The sequence below is a fragment of the Nerophis lumbriciformis genome, linkage group LG12, assembly GCF_033978685.3.
Source record: "Nerophis lumbriciformis linkage group LG12, RoL_Nlum_v2.1, whole genome shotgun sequence".
NCBI classification, from domain to species: domain Eukaryota; kingdom Metazoa; phylum Chordata; class Actinopteri; order Syngnathiformes; family Syngnathidae; genus Nerophis; species Nerophis lumbriciformis.
In genome coordinates, this window is record NC_084559.2 from 32,337,993 (window position 1) to 32,355,306 (window position 17,314).

Consider the following 17,314-nt stretch of genomic DNA (forward strand, 5'->3'; position numbering starts at 1 on the left):
TAATATCACATTTTTTCTAAACACTTGATATCAAAATGTTTTCATTTTATTCTGCCCCTATTATCCCTAACAGTATCATTAATAATCTGAAGCTACCAGAATTGCTGCATCACAGCCGTAAACAGTAAATGTATTCGCCTATGCCTTTATGCAGAACACACCGAAAGGAGATATTGTCACAACTTTGTGTGTTTCCAGAACCACAGCATCCCACCGTCAAATAGTTATATGCACATCGACGTCAGTACCAATGTCTGGTGTGATGCAAAAATAGGGTTATATCAACACAATATTTAATATTATTTTATTTTATTTTGGTTTTTGCCCTCCAAAGTCATCCTGTGTCCAGGGAATTATTCCCCGAGTTTGTTAACATTAACAAAAAAATAACAAAAAAAGACTTTAGGAAAAAAATATCACCCTAATCAGTCTAGTATCAATCATATGCTGACACTACTCTTGGCATCGATACCACCAATTTATGAAATGACCCGCCCTTCTCTTACGTGTCGTGTACTGCTGACACACCAACAGTTGTTATATTATCATCTCTCTACTCCTATTAATCTACTAGGTAATTTATTATTATCTACTGTAATGTGGTTCAATCTACAGTTCTTAAACTTTACAAAGCACTTATTTCTTGCTGTTGTTTAAAGCTGGCTTAGCGGTTAGATTAGCTATTAGCATGCCTGTTCCTGGCTTGCACTCAGTGTGTAACATGTTAGTGTTGTCTTCCAGTGAAAATGATATTTAGGATTCTAAAAATATGCAGTTTATTTGCTGTAATAGAGGTGATTATTATTAACTCCACACTGCGTATGGAGACACACAATTAGCTGCTAGCTGCTTGTCAGCCAGGGCCTTAAAAATACCTACGATGTCAGCTTTAGGGGATCTGCGTTTGTAATCGGCACTAAAAGGCATTAATGGGCGATCACTTACTTTTTTACCAAAAATTGGACGATACTGATCGGTGGTCAATTGATCGACACATCCCTACTTTGAAGGAGAAAATCTTGTTCAGATTTGAAATATATATGTGACAGAAGTCATGGAACTTATATGACACATCTCATAATTATTGAAAGAATACCTGCTCTGAAGTGAGTTTTATGTGCTAGGTTCTGGTGTTTATATGGAAGCCATGGTCTGTCTGTGTGTGCTAAGCCAGCTACAAAATAAAGCGAGTAAGAAAAAACTACAAAACAGGTTCCGTTGTACCTGCACATGATGTTGCGTAACTTCTCCAGGTTTGCAGGCGTAAAGTACCAGTAGTTACGGTCACAGCGCTGCACGTCTTTTTCAATGCGGTGCAGATTCAGCGTATACAAGTCTAAAAGCTCTTGCTGGAAGAACCAAAGCAATACACATCTGCATGAACTCAGGTTATTTAGTGAACTTTGGATTTTTTAGCAAAAGGCGACATACAGAGAAACCCCCTCCAGCAGACAGTTGTGAGTTGGCTTCTGTGACGTCTGTACATGCATCGAGGGACTCAAAGTGAGGGTAGAGGCTCTCCATTTCTGGCTCCTCTGACAGAATGGACTCTGTGTCTTCTGGACTTGGCTTTTCCTGTCCCCGCTCTGGTCTCGGATCTGTGTAGGAGGCAAAGTCCTCAGAGGAAGACAAAGGTTCACAGCGAGCCTTCTTGTTCCAGGGCACCATGGAAACATTGGCTTTAGGAATCTCTTCCATCTCTATAGCTGAGGGAGAGTCATCTGATTCAGTCAGGGCCTCAGCTTCTGCCTTCTGAGAGGCACAGTAGGCTTCTCTTGCCCTCAACACCCTACTGTCTGCTGATAAAGACAGTTTCTTATCAGTCTCCTCAGCTCCGGGATCTTTGATGCCATCTTCTCCTTTAAACTCTTTAGGTGATGTCACACCGAGGTAAGATTTGTCTTCGGGTTTGAACTGTTCAGTCGGACGCTCTTCTGTTGTTTTCTTTACATCTTCCTTTTTCAGTCTTTGTTCTTGGGATTCTGTAGACACTACTACCATCCTTTCCTTATCAGGCATTTCTTTTCCTGACAAGGCACCACCTTCACACTGGGTTTCATCTGCTCTGGGATCCTCTGACTTGTTGGGCTCTTCCAGTACTTCCAAAACCTGAGACTTGGTCCCATCAGGTTTCTCACCTTGCTCCGCCTGAGGAGCTTTGTCTGAGGGTCTCGAAGAGGCTTCGGGCGCTATGTTGTCCTCTGTGCTGAGTGAGCCATCAGACACGCCGGAGGTGACTGAGAAGTTGCGGGAAGAGGGGTGTCCAGAGTCGGGTGAAGTCGTCCCGTTCTGGACTGCCCCATTGGGAACCTTTGGCACCTGTTTGGCCTCCTCACTCTTGGGTTCTGTCTCAATTTGCTCCACCTCTTCTACTGATTCAAATACCTGCAAGAACAAGCCAAAGGGAAGCAGACTACTCCAGGGGAAGGGATGGGAGGATGTGAAGAACTAGCAGGAAAGACAGTGAAGGGATGTGGTTTAAAACATCACGTAACCTTTAGTGTTACTCTCGTGTTATGAGGTCATCGTGGATTTGGATGAGTTTGCTGCTGGTAGAACGTGATGAGTTGTATACCTGTGTGCTGGTGCTGGAGTCACTCTGCAGACGAGCCAGACTCTGCCTGTCTGAACTCTGGGACGACCGGGACTGGGAGATAAACGACATAACACCAAGATATGATCATATGAAATATCTGCAATTAGTATTTTTTGCTTTAGAGTATTGGCCATAATAAACAAAAAATGTTGTACTACATATATATACAGTAAATACTTTGTAAATATTTATTTTACTTATGTATTAAAATGTGTGCTGTCAAATGATACTATTTTTCAATCAGACTAATCGCATATTAGTTGTGTTTCATTTCGCTAAAAGAGTAAAGGAAGAAGGGAATGTACTTGACATGTTTATTAAACACCTTTAACATCATGTTCAAAACTGTCATTTATCAACTCCATTTGTGTTATTTTAAGGTGGAAGTGCTTCTGTTAAAATACAACTCCTTCCTGGTGAGTGTGCATAATACTTAATGTCAGTCAACTGTTACATCATCAGGGATAGGTGCCTTTCACATTTGAACCGGTAGAATACCAATTAAGGGTACCTGGAAATTAATACCGGTACTCAACGGTACTCATTTTCAGTACTTTTGTGTGTGTTCAAATGTGTTAATACATTTTATTTGTTTAATAATACAATCTAAAAATATATAGTCAACATTTAACAATGATCCGTTTTTCTATCTTGTGTTCTGAGTCTCATTTGCAAGTACTATAATAGTAGACTTTGCATGTAATTGCAATTCTAAGACATTAGATGGCAGTAGTGTATAGGCTACGGCAGAATCGTGTATAAAGAGAGTATGGTCAACTCGTTTCAGGCAACCTCCTCAATGATTGGTCAAACGGCACTCACAAATGCTACTAACTTTGAGCTGATGCTATGTGTTTGTGGCTTTCGATGTGTAAAAATGCCCTGTTGTGCAGCATGGGTTTGCTCCAACCAAGCTATTACATCAATTTCCTCACAACCCGGAAAGATGACAAGTATGGGAAGTGAAAGTTTGCGGGCAACATAGAGCCATCGATTACAGCGTCCTGTGCAAGGTAAATACATGACACAACATCTGTGTTTTGTTAAGGACAGAACACACAGAAGCTAATACAAATAATAACAGAAGAAATTAATAAATGAATCAGATTAATATTGATAATGATGAATCCACATTAACATGTTAATTTTGCCAACCTAACATATGAATAAAACTTTGGATGAAAATGTGCATGTAGTTTCTAACCCTGTGTGTGCGAGTTCCTGTGTCACCTCATTGCTGACAGTTGAGTAATGATGGACCATCTTTGAACTGGTACTGTCTATGCTCGCCCCTGAGGAGCACTTTGCTAAAGCTGCAGCGTGCTGCTCCTTCTCCCGCTGGCGAACGATCTCCTCACAGCTCAGCCATTCACGCATGGTCGCCTGGTAACATACTCGCACCTGCTCATCCACCTGCAGTGATAAATGTGGGCTCAGTACGTAAAAAAATCCTTTATTGTGAAAAGTGACACACCTCTTTCCTTTCTGCTTCAGACATTCCAAACTGGTAATGCCCCAATAAGAATGGCCACACCTCCTTACGCAGTGAGGGGTCGACACCTCCGAAATAGACCAAACGAAGCAGCTCCTGCTCCTTGTAGGTCTAAAAAAAAAAGAGTAGTGCATTTTATTTTTACATTAAAGTGCAATATGTGTGTCCAGTGTCTATACGGTAGTTGTTTGCACCATACTAAGGCTTACGACTTCTTGATATTTATTATCTTGACTATTCACATGCTCATAAGGTAATCTCGAGCCAGAAGCATGTATCTAAGATTCATAGAGCCGATGTACAATCCCGATGTGGACACTTACACTGACAGAGCCATTAGCTACGCTTCGTGCACACTGCTGCGAGACTAATGATGTGAGCAACACAATTAGCAGAGTATGAATACGGATGACTGGCAAGTGAGAGTGAGGGAGGCTGCATGGGGACATGTTTGTGTGCGTAAAGTGCTTAATGTGAAGTTCATGCAATGCTTACTGTGCAGTCCTGGAGAAACATCTGCCACACATCTGCGGTGAGTCCTTTGTGGGCATCACACGGCACATTGGGCGACACAATAGTGTGATTGACGAGAGCCGAGAGGTGAGTGCGCACAGTCGACAGGTGACGGCAGTACGCCAACCCTAGTTGAAAACACAACAGTGCAATATTGAATTATTCCCCTGAGGCTAGTGTTGATTGAAATTAGAATACTAGATCTTAAAATTACTTTAGTGTACCCATGTATTGTGTAGAATACTGTAGACTATTTAATAATTAAAATAGAAAACGTTTTATTCGTCCCAGAGAGGAGTGTTGAATTGTAGCTATAATAATCATGTTTTACAAAACATCTACAATTAATTTTTACTCATGTATATGCTGCCTAGTCCCCCTGACCCCAAAAAACAATCTAAAAAATAAAAGAAGACAACACATTCAACACATCTTTTCAACGCACAATTGCAGTTTTAGTACCATATTTTCTGGACTATAGAGCGCACCGGTATATAAGCCGCACCCACAAAATAAATAAATAAATAAATAAAAGTTTCCATATTGGACGATAAGTCGCAGATATATACGTTGTGAAATTAGTTTTCCTTACACAGAAATATTTTGTAAATATTTATCTATATACCTAAATTGTTTCCAAATGGTGCCTGTAACAGGGCAGTAAAACGGGTAATGAAACAAAACAGAAGTCATAGAACCCACTGGCTGCGGAGGCTCGCTCTCCAATCAGCTAAACAGACTCAATAACTCCATGGTAAAGTTTTGGTGAATTTACTGAAGAATTTCTGAAACTGAAACAGTACAAAAAGAATGCCCTTGTAATTCAATAATACTAACAAAAACACTCGTAAACGTGTTAGCATATTAGCTAATGCTAACGGCGGTAGCTTGATTACATCACGATAGCACATACAAATATGCATGAAAACACTCCTAAAGGCAATACACAAGGGACCGTTTAGTAAGTATGATTTGTTTTAGTTATTTTGTAAAACTTACCAACGGTGCTTGGAGTGATTATTGAATAATTATTTCAAGCATAAACGCTATGGACTAGTTTACATTCAGTTTAAGGTATTAAAACAGGAAGTACATATTTAAACCTGCAACACCTGCAGTGAGTGAACTCGTCAAAAAAAATGGTGCCGTAGCACAAACAATAACACACCATTTCAGTCCTCTGCCTGGGTTTAATGACAACTATTTACCACAAAAATTATGGCCATTAGCGAAGAAAAATCCATAAATTAGCCGCACCATTTTATAAGCCGCAGAGTGCAAAGCATAAGAAAAAAGTAGCGGCTTATAGTGCGGAATTTATGGTAACATTTTTCTATCCAGTGAGGCATAAATCTACATTGACATTTATCCATGAAAATATAAAAAAACTGCTGATGGTGTGTTTGATGGAGAAGCAGCTGGAAGGAGATAGCGTTCACTCTCCAAAGATAAATGCTGTATGTTATTATTTTGTTACCGCATAAATCTACAGTAGTTGTTAGTAGTACATTTTGTATAGTTTTTATACAATATTTATTATCTAAATTTTAGTTGCTAATGTTAGGAAATGTTATTTTAGGCCAGGCAACAAGAAAGGTGCATTTTGAAAATGTTAGCACATATAATTGTGACTTTGGCAGGAAAAAAAACTTTTTTGCTGGTGTTAAAAAATGATGGTCCAATACGTCCCCTAAACTCAGGGGCACTTAGTGTGTGTAGCACAAAGTTAGAATTCAGTATTACTTGTTTTAGGCATCCCTAACTTTCTGTTTGGTGGCAGCAATTTTAGTAAATTAGGTAAATTGCATTACACATTCAGTAAATGGCTTGTATTTGTGTTTCAACTTTGTAGAAAGTTATACAGTGTAATTTATCAGTCCACGGTAAACAGTGAATAGTGTGTGTTCACATACAGCCGTAAAATGCCCGCGAGATGATCTGATACTTCATGTTGTCACACAGCAGCTTCAGAGGAGCCCTGTAGGGAAACAAAAGAGTGTCACAGCTAGATTTCAAAATAACAGCTTTAGTACATTCAGTTGTTTTGGTGGCCGATCAATGTCCCCCAGCGGGCTTTAATTTAATCTAACTCAAGCTGTCATATAGAACAAACCTAACCCAATAACCTGACTTTGTTCCAATTACCATTTTATCTGCTTAGCTTATTATCTTATTGTCCCCACACATTCTCATGTCAGTGAGGCAAATGTCACGCATTTTCCTGTCCAACCCAGCAAACGCTTTTGTTGTCTGTGCAAGGACAATTGTGGCTAGCCAGCGGTTGTTTCTCTGCCAGCCTTAATTGGTTTATAAGCAAAGCAAAAGCTGATCTGGAGCCTTGACGTGATTATCGCTCACTCTCTCACCTCTCGTAGTTGCACCCTTTGGGCGTGGAGCCGTCGGAAAAGCTGCCCTGGGAGCAAGACGAGCATGATGACTTTCTGAGAGTGGGATGCCACATTGCAGAGCCTTGATCCATCAAGTCTGGTGGAGTCACTGCAACAGGCACACACATTATTACTGGACTGTCATAATCAACACAAAATTGCTTCCTGCGCATGAACATTAGCAGTTAGATGATTGAACAGCTATGTCATAATTATGCTGTTTAATGCAGTTAAGGATTTTAAATTGTTTACACCAGGGATTCTCACACTGTGGTAAGCGGGCTCCATCTCGAATCCCTTTAAAGTACAGTGTTTTATTTCCCTATATTTAAACTGTGTGTAATGTTACAGTGGCCAAAAATATTATATATACTTGTACTATACTTAGGCCTACTACGCCACCGTATTTTAACGTTAGTCATTGTGGTGGTACTTGGAGAGCCAAGTTTTTTCAAAAAAAGTTTGAGAACCACTGCTTTACACTGTTGGATGTGCACATATTTAAAGCCTGGAAACATCAAATTTAAATGAAGCAGGTTCACAGCAAGGGCTTATATAAAGCTAGCAAATAAATGCCTTTCTCTGTGTAGAACCGATAATCTATCCATCAGTTGTCAATCCATGATGCCGTCGTAATGCATGTGAGAAGGCAATAAGATAGTCGGGGTGTGTGGGTTTAATATTGGGACACATCATTGAGCTTGGCCAGCGGCATGAGGCAGGTCAGGAGGATATTGGATGGCAGGAACGAAAGCCAATCAAAGTGACAGACGGTCAGACAAGCCGAGGTGTAATAATGTTGCGGCATTCTGGAAATGAGGCAGAAAATTGGTGCAGTTCAGAAACATCATGAAGATCACAATGAAGTTAAGACATTTGTGTCAGTGTTTTTACAAAGCCATAAAACTTTAAGCGCTTCCTGTTTAGGATTCTCATGTTGGGCAGTTCACTATTAAAATGTTTGGAAAAGCGTTTCCTCAAACCACCATTGGTAAAATCCGCAACTGCCACAACACATTCATTTATCCACATTCAAAAAATTACAAATATAATGTAAAAAAACAATTATCAAAATGACCCAATAGGCAGAATCATTGTAACATAACTACAGACTTAACAAATCTGAACATGGTAGATTTAAGCATAAAATAAAATACAACAAACCTTACAAATGTAAAAACAGACATTTTTACAATGGAGTTCAGGGTGCGCATCGTGCATTTAACCAATTGCAAGCGCTGCATTGAACTTTAACTACAAAGATGATGGTCAAGTTGACTTAAGTCTTTGCATCTTACGTTTCGTTATTTTACCCGTTGAGTGGATAATTTACAATGAAAGAAGCTATTGTGCATCGATACTCCTTCCATCTGCCGCCAGCCACAACAGGAGCAGTTAATTGCTTGCACCTGTGCTGATTGGAGTAGCGGCAGCCAATCCAGAGGGCACTCAAAAGTCAGGGGACACGTCCTCTTTTAACACTGTCATGCGTGACGTACACTTGAATTGCTATAGCGACATCTAGTGGACACATTCAGAACAACAGTTTCTTTCATTTAAAAAAAATGCAGCCCATGTTTATATTTAGCAAACTGATCTTGCGGGCCGCGGGCCGTACGTTTGACACCCATGGTCTAGACCGTGGCAGTCTACGCCTATGTTTTTCCCAGTCAGGGTGAACAATTTTCATCAAAACTAATGCACTAAAAACATTTAGGAACATGTGAAGTACATTTACAAACAACACAACAATAAGGAGTGCAATAATAACAAACTGTCGGGTCACTTAAGTGAATCAGAAGATTAAAGAAGGCCCTTCCCAGAAAACACATAAAATCAATGCTGAAAAAAAGGAAAAAGGAAATCCCATTCATTAACCAAAGGCAACAGCAAATAGATGATACATTTTAAAAACACAGCTTCCTCACCAAATTCTGACAGGCTATTTGGAAAGAGGATGCGGAAGACATAGTCCGTGGCCTCGTCCTCTTCTTTATCGGAGACAGAGTCTGTAGATCCAGATCCCTGAGGAAGCCTCTTGCGCAACTTAGGAAACACTTTGCCCTGCGACGACAAATAACCGCAATTAAATTAAAGACAAACAAGAGACTTGCAAGGGCACAGACTTCCACCAAGGGAAAAAGACATTTGTAAACTTGGCAATCAATGATGGAAGCCTACCATATACTGTTCAGTTGTTACAAAGCGAAAGGGGTTTTTATCCTGCATCAAGAGTAAGAAAACTAATAAGGTTTTATACAAGCACTACAAATTATGACCAAATCTAAGTCACAGACCCTACATGCAGTACATAGCACAATTTTGTAGATAATGGTAAGTTAAGGGCGCCTATGATTATTTGAATCTACATTTAAGACATTTCATTGTGGTCTGTACCACTGTTTCTTAACCATAGGGCCCGTGGCCCATTGTTGGGCAGCAAGCGACCCCTCGAGGGCCGACATGAAATATCGCTTTCTCATCTGTGGTTTATATTGGCCGCAATGGTACTCAGTTGTAATACACCTTTCCACCACTTGTGGCAGTAATGACAATATTAAACAAACAGAAGAAGTCTGGAGCTAAAGTCATAGAGAAGTTTGTTAAGCGCAAACGTTATGACTAAAGTAGTGATGCTGTATTTTCACTTAAATTGTATTGACAGTTTATTCAAGAAAATTATATATTATTATTTATTTTTAACTTAGAACTTCTACTGTGTTATTGTCCATCCATCCATCCATCCATCCACCTTCTTGCGCTTATCCGAGAAGCCCAGGCTTCCTTCTGCCCAGTCACTTTATCCAGTTCCTTACGGGGGATCCCAAGGGGGTTCCCAGGTCAGTCGAGAGACACAGTCTCCAAAACCTGTCCTGGGTCCTTCCCGTGGCCTCTTACCGGTCGGTAGTGCCTTAAACACCTCCCCAGGGAGGTGTCCGGGGGGCATCCTGACCAGATGCCCGAACCACCTCATCTGGCTCCTCTCAATGTGGAGCTCCTCACAAATGACAGAGCTTCTCACCTTGTCTCTAAGGGACAGCCCCGCCACCCGACAGAGGAAACTAATTTCGTCCGCTTGTACCTGGGATCTTGTCCTTTCGGTCATAGCCCAAGCTCTCCAAGTCGACAAAGCACATGTAAATAATGATAAATGATAAATGGGTTGTACTTGTATAGCGCTTTTCTACCTTCAAGGTACTCAAAGCGCTTTGACACTACTTCCACATTTACCCATTCACACACACATTCACACACTGATGGAGGGAGCTGCCATGCAAGGCGCTAACCAGCACCCATCAGGAGCAAGGGTGAAGTGTCTTGCTCAGGACACAACGGACATGACAAGGTTGGTACTAGGTGGGGATTGAACCAGGGACCCTTGGGTTGCGCACGGCCACTATCCCACCGCGCCACGCCGTCCCATGTAGACTGGTTTGGCAAACTCCCATGCACCCTCAAGTACCCTGCCGGGAGTATAGAATAGGTCCACAGTTCCACGACCAGGACGAAAACCATGCTGCTCCTACTGAATTCGGGGTTCGACTATCCGGCGTAGCCTCCTCTCTAGTACACCTGAATAGACCTTACCAGGAAAGCTGAGGAGTGTAATCCGACAATAGTTGGAACACACCCTCCAATTCCCCTTCTTAAAGAGAGAACCTACCACCCCGGTCTGCCAATCCAGAGGTACCGCCCCTGATGTCCACGCAATGTTGCAGATTCTTGTCAACCACGACAGAAATAGGAGAGCCCACCACATAGCCCCCAGACACAGCTTCCTCATAGGAAGACATGTAGGTGGGATTGAGGAGGTCTTCAAAATATTCCTTCCACTAATCTACAAAATCCTGAGTCGAGGTCAGCAGCACACCATCCCCACCATACACGGTTTTGACAGTGCACTGCTTCCCCTTCCTGAGGCGGCTAATGGTGGTCCAGAATCGCTTCAAAGACATAATTGTGTAATTGTATTTTTCGTCATTCATTCATTAATTTTTCATCTATTTTTATGATTCCTTTCTTTTGCAGTATATTTGATTGGTATTTTTGTTGGAATCAGCCTGACCTAAGCCTTGATAATGATCTTTGTGATTACGCATGGTTTCATATCTTCGGACAATGTTTATCCTGTTAAACTGTAAGTAGATTAGATATAATTATTGAATACGATTAAAATCAAGAGTAAAATGACTAATTTAGTGGTAATGCATGTGTGGGCCCCAGGCCCCTCTCTAGTGGAAAAGTCAAAAAGGTTGAGAACCCTTGGTCTCGGTAACATGTATTGGATATGCTTTAGTTTGAATGTTGCATAATTTTGCGTAAAGCCCTCTCCAAAAGTATCAATTTATATATTGAAAATGTGCACTTTTAAATATATATCTTGAAGACGGACATCACAGCAATTTTTTTATAAATACAGTCGAAAACAAACTTCATAAACAATGTTTCGATTTACCAGTCAAAGCATTAGGTACACCTGCTTTTACCAGCAATGATCTCACTGCATGTCACACAAAGACGTTATTGTGCGCATGCCATGATTAGATCAAAATATTACTTAATCCTACACTTTCTTGTGGTGCCCCAAACAGTCTTTTCCTGTTGGAGTTTAGCAGCTAATCCAATTTTGTAGTGGCCCATCTTGACAAAACAGTCCGGTGTAAAACGTTGTGAAAAAGTAAACACATAGGTAGTTATTTTATAGAAATCAGAGCAGGCGGGGGGATATTAGGCGAGAAGAAATAACAGTCATAACTAGAAATGCCTAAATATGTACGATAGTGATTCTCAAACTGTGGTACGTGGGCTCCATCTAGTGGTACGCCAAATAATTACTTAATTGAATATTCAAACACAGTGTTGCTGTTCAAACTATGTGTATTGTTACAGTGGCCAAAAATATTAAATATACTTGATAAATAAAAACCTATGCCTTGTTTCAATGAATATTTACGCCTACTGCGGTACTGTATTTGACTGTTGGTCATTATGGTGGTACTTGGAGAGCCAAGTGTTTTCTGAGGTGTTACTGATGTTTGTCCATCACACTGTGATGTCACACTGTATTCACTGTTTAAAAAAGACTACAAAACACAGAGGTCAGAGGCTTCCAAAACTTTGCGGAAGCTCATGCCCAAATGCATGAACCTTACGATTTGACGCTTTAGCATTGTTTAACAAAAAGTGGGAAATCATCAATCTACACTTCGACAGGGATATTTAAACTGTTCATAATTTGTGTATGATGCTATAACGTGTGGTTTCCATCAAAATCTAATGTGATCATCCAGGAAGAAAGGATACTGTATGTATTATGAAAATCCAGACTGATTTATGAAAAGTTATGAAAACCTTAGGCAGGAAACAGAAAAATGGACAAACCCACACATATGAAAACATAACCTCCCAGGCAGAGTTTCGAGAAAGGCTGAAGAATAAATCATTCATCTCAGTGGATTTAAGATGACGAACACATTTATTAATAGTCGCTCAACATACAGCTTTACTTGCAGAAACAACACTCCACACAACACTCCACACAATCAGCCAAGGACAGCCTCGTCATGTGTGGCGGTGCAAGGAGAACACTAAGCCACAGATGTATTAGCTGTGCAACTCTGAAATGCATCTATTATTGAGTTATTGATTAGGTGAAAATAATTTAGCACTTAGGTGGGTTTCCTCTGTGAGATCAGATTACACAAGTCGTTTGAATGCATTAGAATTGATGACCTCAGGCACTGACCTTTCCCCTCTGAGACCACAGCGGAGGATCCAGCTGGCCGTGAGGAAGCAAACCATTCTCCAGACAGGACAGGAACTGGAGCAGGTGGCCTCCTTTAGGGAAGCGAAGGGGAGGCCTCTGGATGCCATCCTGACTGACCAGCACCACTGTGCCCCCACTATCGACTGCAGGAGACATATCGGATTTCTTTATACTAGGGATGCGCCATACAATTGGCCATTGATTGGTATCGGCAGATTTTTGTAAAAAAGTATTCAATCGCCATTCTCAATTAATGCCTTTTAATGCCGATTACAAACAGCAAACCTCTCTGGCTAAGAAGCCAACAGCTAATTATGTATCTCCATAAACAGTGTGGAGCCGCTTCCCTAACCTAATAATAATAAATTACGGCAAATAAACTGCATTTGTTAGTATCTTCAGTACCATTATCACTGAAGGACTAAGCTAAACATGTTACACACCGAGAGGAAGCCAGGAGCAGGGATGCTAATAGCTAAGCTAACTAAGCTTGAATTAACACCAAGAAATATGTTTTAAGGGTTAGGGTTTAACATGTAAGAAGTGTAGCAGTGTGAGCAGATATAACAGGAAAATGTACATTGTTGGTGTGTAGGCTTTGTCGCAATCAGTACAAGATCCATTTGACCCATAAATTGGTGGTAGTAGGGATCCATACTGGAGTGATCAGATCGATATTTTCATTTTTTCAAAATCATTTGTTTGTTGTTTTTGTTAATGTTTACAAATTCATGGAATTATTTCCTGGACACAGGAGGACTTTTAGGGCAGAAACCAAAGGATTTAAATGAGTAGCAGATAGTAGTTTTTGCTTTTGTTTAGCTATTGTGTACTGCTGACTTTGTTTTGCTCAAACATCCATCCATCCATCCATTTTCTACCGCTTATTCTCTTCGGGGTTGCGAGGGGAGCTGGAGCCTATCTCAGCTACAATCGGGCGGAAGGCGGCGTACACCCTGGACAAGTCGCCACCTCATCGCAGGGCCAACACAGATAGACAGACAACATTAACACTCACATTCACACACTAGGGCCAATTTAGTGTTGCCAATCAACCTATCCCCAGGTGCATGTCTTTGGAGGTGGGAGGAAGCCGGAGTACCCGGAGGGAACCCACACAGTCACGGGGAGAACATGCAAACTCCACACAGAAAGATCCCGAGCGCAGGATCGAACCCAGGACCTTCGTATTGTGAGGCAGACACACTAACCCCTCTCCACCGTGCTGCCCCTTTGCTCAAACAATTGTATGTAATAAAACAGAATAAAGAAAGAGTAAGTATTGTGCTGACATTGTTAAACTGTCAATAGCACTCACCATAAATACTTTAATAATGTACAGGTAATACATCTGATTGTTATTGGTATCGGCCGATCTCACTCATGGATGATCAGTATCAGAATTGGCAGCATAACACCTTGATTGGAACTTCCCTACGTTAAATGCTCACCAGGTTAAAACAGTGGGAAATTTAGTCTAAACCTCGAAGACTGACTGCACCCACCTTGTTGATGGCAATGCAAGTACACTATCTCTTCCAGAGGGATGGTCATGGCATAGTCCCAGTACACACTGCATAAACACATCAAAAGAATTAGCAGCAAAAACAGAATCGTATTGAAATGCAAAATAGTCAAGCTTTACTACGAGATAAGCAGGCACAGTGCAATAATTAAGCTTAGTGGTAAAAAAAAAAAAGAAACTAGGTGTGCACACACACATAAAGGATAATAACGTTGTTTGCGAGATGGCCCGACAGCATCTCAGTCAATAAACCACCTGCAGGCTGCTGAAAATAAGCCTAATTAGATGAGCTGTGTTTACGCTTCATAAAGATCCGCTGAGCCACACTCATACATACACACACTGCATTATTTAGAAACACCCAAGTTTTAGACTAAAAGTAGATCAATTCTGCATCGTCCCAATTCCGGCTTTGTCTCTCTCACACGTCATTACCTCCGTTCGTAATCCAGGTCCCCGACAGAGCCGTTCATGAGCTGGTTGGGCGTCCACTTCAGTGTCATGAGTTCAGCCGTCTGATGCAGAGAAAGGTAACCTGGGATAGCCTCCATGTCGTCCCTCTAAAACAACCATGGGGACAGATGGTTTCAGTTGATGCAAAATGAAATCTGTAATGATTTATTACTTTGGTTGTATTGATTTAAAAGCACACATTGTGTTGGTTGAATCACTCATCTAATTGAATCTAGTGTACACTTGCTTTCAGAATAAGTAGACAGTATTAATTTCCCATTTTTTAAATGACTAGCATCTGTCCATAATCAGTGATTTCATTTGTTTTTATTCCACTGGCAAGTCTTTACGAGGAAAAAGTTACCGGCTGAACGAGCACGTTGTTTTTGCCAAACAGCAGCGTGGCCCTGTTGTTTTGATGCAGTGACTCTACGTAGTCCCGTGCTGATGGCGAAGGTGAGGGGCGCTCATCCATGCTGCTGCTAGAGTGACGCTTCTGGATCTGGACCATACACAATAGAGAACATTAGGCCAATTATGAGTCATCATGAGATAGTCCTGCTTAAAACACAGATACACACTATTCAAATACTGTGCTGTATTGAAAGTTTTAATTAGTTTATTATACTGTTTTTTGAATTTTACACAATAATTGAAACCTGACTCACACTTACACACAATGCAGGTCTTTTGGTGGGAGAGTCCTGCCTACAGTGACCGCTGTGTATGCGATGCCTTTGCACTAACTCGTCAGCCGAGGGGTCAGTCCAGAAGTGATCAGCTGTCTTCATCTTCGTGTACTCCAACGCACAAGGTCCCACTGTTGTGAAGGAGGTGCAAAGTTTTAATCTATCATAGCAAGGACACTAGCTGTAAAAAGATGTGAATTATTTAAACAAGCATTTAAAAAAAAAAAAGTTTTAACACAAGAGCTGTATGAAAATTCTGCGTTAACAAAAATAACACCTTCTCTGCACATTTTTGTACTTGATATATTTATTTATATATTTATTATTATCATTATTACATATTATTTATCATTTTGTTGTTTAACTTCTCTGCACATTTTTTGTACATAACGTGTATGTATTTATGCATTTTTATTATTATGGTATTTATTTATTTTCTTTCTTTCTTTTTTATATATATGTTAAATATTTCCTGTGACGAGGTGGCGACTTGTCCAGGATGTACTCCGCCTTCCACCCGAATGCAGATGGGATAGGCATCAGCCACCCCCGCGACCCTGAGAGGGACAATCGGTAGAAAATGGATGGATGGATGGTTAAATTTTTCTTTTTAATATTATGACTTTCTTTCGTCCCTGTACTTGGCACTAGTGTGGATAACAAAGACAGAATGTCATTGTACAGATGAAATATGTTTCTATAGTGCACATGACAATAAACTCTTTGAACCTTGAACCTATGTTCAATTTTACATTGTAAAAGAAGTAACCATTTAACAGTAAAATATTGTTGTGGTTGTATTTTACAGTAAAGTAAAACTTGGCTGCACTAAGACACTTTTCTTATGTTTTGTTAGCCCTATTTATGAGAGAGATAAAATATTAGAAAAACAACTCTCAGATGATTGAAAAAATAGATGAGATCGATGTGGGAAAAACAAGTCAGATTAATACTTAAATCACACAGTCACACTGGCTTCCACGGCGCACAGCAATAGTCCTTGTTTTGTAAAGCAGAGGTACTAGGTTTGAATTCCAGTTAATTAGGAAACCTTATAAATGTATGTTTTAATGATGTTAAAATTGTTGTTTTGCACCTATAAATACATCTAGTTTTAAATGTATTTCCCATATTTTTTTACTACACAAATGCATCAATTTAAATCAAAGTTTGATTAAAAAAAGTTTTAAAATCGTTTCATACGAATAAAAAAGTGGGAAAAAAGTTTGCAGGGGCAATCGTGGGTCCAAAAATAATATTACGCTACTAAATGTAGACAAGTCAAACACTAGTGTCAGGCGGGAACCAGCCACTAAGGCTGAACCCTGTCCCTTTAGACTGCCCACATGTTCATTGATAGGCCTTCTGGGGCTGCCAACGTGATAATGATTGACAGCACGGAGCAGCTGACCAATCAGTGGTTATATACGAGATAAGAGGGAGTTGGCCTCCGCACGGCAATATGAACCACAAACAAATGAGACAAATAAAAAATAATCAAAAGAAGAGATGTCTCGTGCTCCACTCAAAGGTATTTAAATTGTTGACGAAAATTAATAACAAAAATAAAATAATAAACTAATAAAATACAAAATTAAAATATAAATATCAGCTCGAGCAGTGGTTTTCAACATGGGTCCGTAAAAGTTTTTTGTTGATTAGACTTAAAAAATATAATATGAAATATTTGTTTTGCAAATTTAGATGTCTTTAAATACACATTAACAATTTTGCAACACAATGCCGTGTCGTTTAGGAATGGCAGTTGCATAATATTGTTGCATTCATGTTAGCATTTAAGATTACTAGCTGTTAATACTCTAGATGTCTGCTAGCAATTACCGCACTAGTTACCAGCTAGTGATTAGCGCACCAGTTCTCAGCTAGCAATC

At 40.2% G+C, this 17,314-nt stretch overlaps 1 protein-coding gene across 3 annotated transcripts in view; it reads right to left on the minus strand.

Annotated features, from left to right (window-relative positions):
• The window catches only part of sgsm1a (small G protein signaling modulator 1a), a 68,561-nt gene that overhangs the window by 13,201 nt on the left and 38,046 nt on the right, over positions 1-17,314 (minus strand). For 2 of the 3 annotated variants that reach the window (XM_061986377.1, XM_061986378.1), the window contains exons 7-20: positions 15,408-15,553; positions 15,098-15,235; positions 14,716-14,840; positions 14,261-14,328; positions 12,735-12,898; positions 8,917-9,052; positions 6,968-7,097; positions 6,515-6,579; positions 4,584-4,729; positions 4,071-4,199; positions 3,827-4,009; positions 2,576-2,647; positions 1,432-2,448; positions 1,225-1,349 (exon numbers count right to left, since the gene is read on the minus strand). In XM_061986377.1, the coding sequence (XP_061842361.1) occupies positions 1,225-1,349; positions 1,432-2,448; positions 2,576-2,647; positions 3,827-4,009; positions 4,071-4,199; positions 4,584-4,729; positions 6,515-6,579; positions 6,968-7,097; positions 8,917-9,052; positions 12,735-12,898; positions 14,261-14,328; positions 14,716-14,840; positions 15,098-15,235; positions 15,408-15,553 (2,644 nt within the window). The remainder of the gene's footprint in view (positions 1-1,224; positions 1,350-1,431; positions 2,449-2,575; positions 2,648-3,826; positions 4,010-4,070; positions 4,200-4,583; positions 4,730-6,514; positions 6,580-6,967; positions 7,098-8,916; positions 9,053-12,734; positions 12,899-14,260; positions 14,329-14,715; positions 14,841-15,097; positions 15,236-15,407; positions 15,554-17,314) is intronic. The other variant, XM_061986379.1, reaches the window with a different exon arrangement.